Genomic DNA, 1166 nt, shown 5'->3' with positions numbered 1-1166 from the left:
TCGTGATCGTGCGCCCTCACAATCGCTGCACCGCTCTCTTCTACTCCATCCGCCTAAAGTATGCGCCCGAGCAGCTGCCTCGCTGCATCAACAGCAAGCACGAATGACAGCATGCGGCGCACTCGCTCGTGCTACCCGTACCTCCGTCGACCTTGATGGCATGCGACCGAGAGCGTGCTCGCTCTACCCCAGCACGCTGTCCTCGACTCCACGGCAACCACGGGCACGCGCATGGGTGCTGAACGGCCATGGTCTGAGGAGGGCGAGTCGTTGGGTGTAAAGCAGCGCATAGGTGGGCGAGAGCGGACGCAGGCGGGGTCGTTTGCACACACCAGGTGAGTCGCCGTTGGTCTGTATCGCGCGCCGCACCGCGGCGCATGCACTTACATGTTCATCGTCCTCCATCCTCTCGTTTGACCACCCCGGCGAGTTCTACTGGCCTTGAAGACCCACGCGCAAGCCCCCACAAGGCAACTCACACCCGTCTGAGCCTCGAACGTCTCGCGCCCTTGTACAGCCAACCGGTGCACTTGCATTCACGTCCCTCACCACCACAGCGTGTCGTTCGTTCGCCGCTGCCATCTTCCCCGCACCCAACGAGACGAGTCCACCATGTACGGCCACGCTCTCCTCACCCTCAACATAGCCTCACTAACGCGCGCACGTCTGCAAGACAGGGCCACCGTCGTCAGCGGCGCCGCAGCAGGAGGGCGAGCCCTTCGTGATCAGGGAGCGTGTAGGTCAGCCAGAGCGAAGTAGGCATGGTTGTTTGCACACATCAGGTGAGTCCTCGTCGCTCTGTATTGCCCGTTGCACCGTGGCGCAAGCCCTCACCCTTGCAGTGTCCTCCCTCTCTAGTTCGACCACCCCAGCGCGCTCTGCGACCTCGAAGCCCTCGCAAGAACGCACGCGATGCATCGTGCCCGCGCCTCGCGGATCGCTCATCTCTTCTTGCCTTATACGATGACCAGTCGCCCGCTCGCGCGTTCTTCACTACTACGGCACGCGAATCGGCCGCGTGCTCTGTTCGCCGCCACCGCCTTACCAACGCCCGACGCGATGCGCCGATTGTGCAGACCCGCCCCATCCGCTGCCCACTCCCTCGCCCGATTACCACGGTTCACGAGCGCGCGGACGCATGCAGGAGATGGCGACCCAGCGGTGGC

The 1166-nt window shown here is 63.7% G+C and overlaps 1 protein-coding gene across 1 annotated transcript; it reads left to right on the top strand.

Annotated features, from left to right (window-relative positions):
* Window positions 1-231: 231 nt before the first annotated feature.
* On the top strand, window positions 232-967 carry LAESUDRAFT_765152 (uncharacterized protein; the record flags this gene model as incomplete). Its single annotated transcript, XM_040913588.1, has 4 exons — window positions 232-335; window positions 448-614; window positions 678-782; window positions 843-967. 4 exons carry the CDS (start codon window positions 232-234, stop codon window positions 965-967), a joined length of 501 nt encoding a protein of 166 aa, XP_040757586.1.
* Window positions 968-1166: the final 199 nt, after the last annotated feature.

The sequence above is a fragment of the Laetiporus sulphureus genome (genome assembly GCF_001632365.1).
Source record: "Laetiporus sulphureus 93-53 unplaced genomic scaffold LAESUscaffold_107, whole genome shotgun sequence".
Lineage (NCBI taxonomy): Eukaryota > Fungi > Basidiomycota > Agaricomycetes > Polyporales > Laetiporaceae > Laetiporus > Laetiporus sulphureus.
The sequence above is the reverse complement of the archived record's forward strand: the minus strand, read 5'-3'. Positions and strand labels throughout refer to the sequence as shown.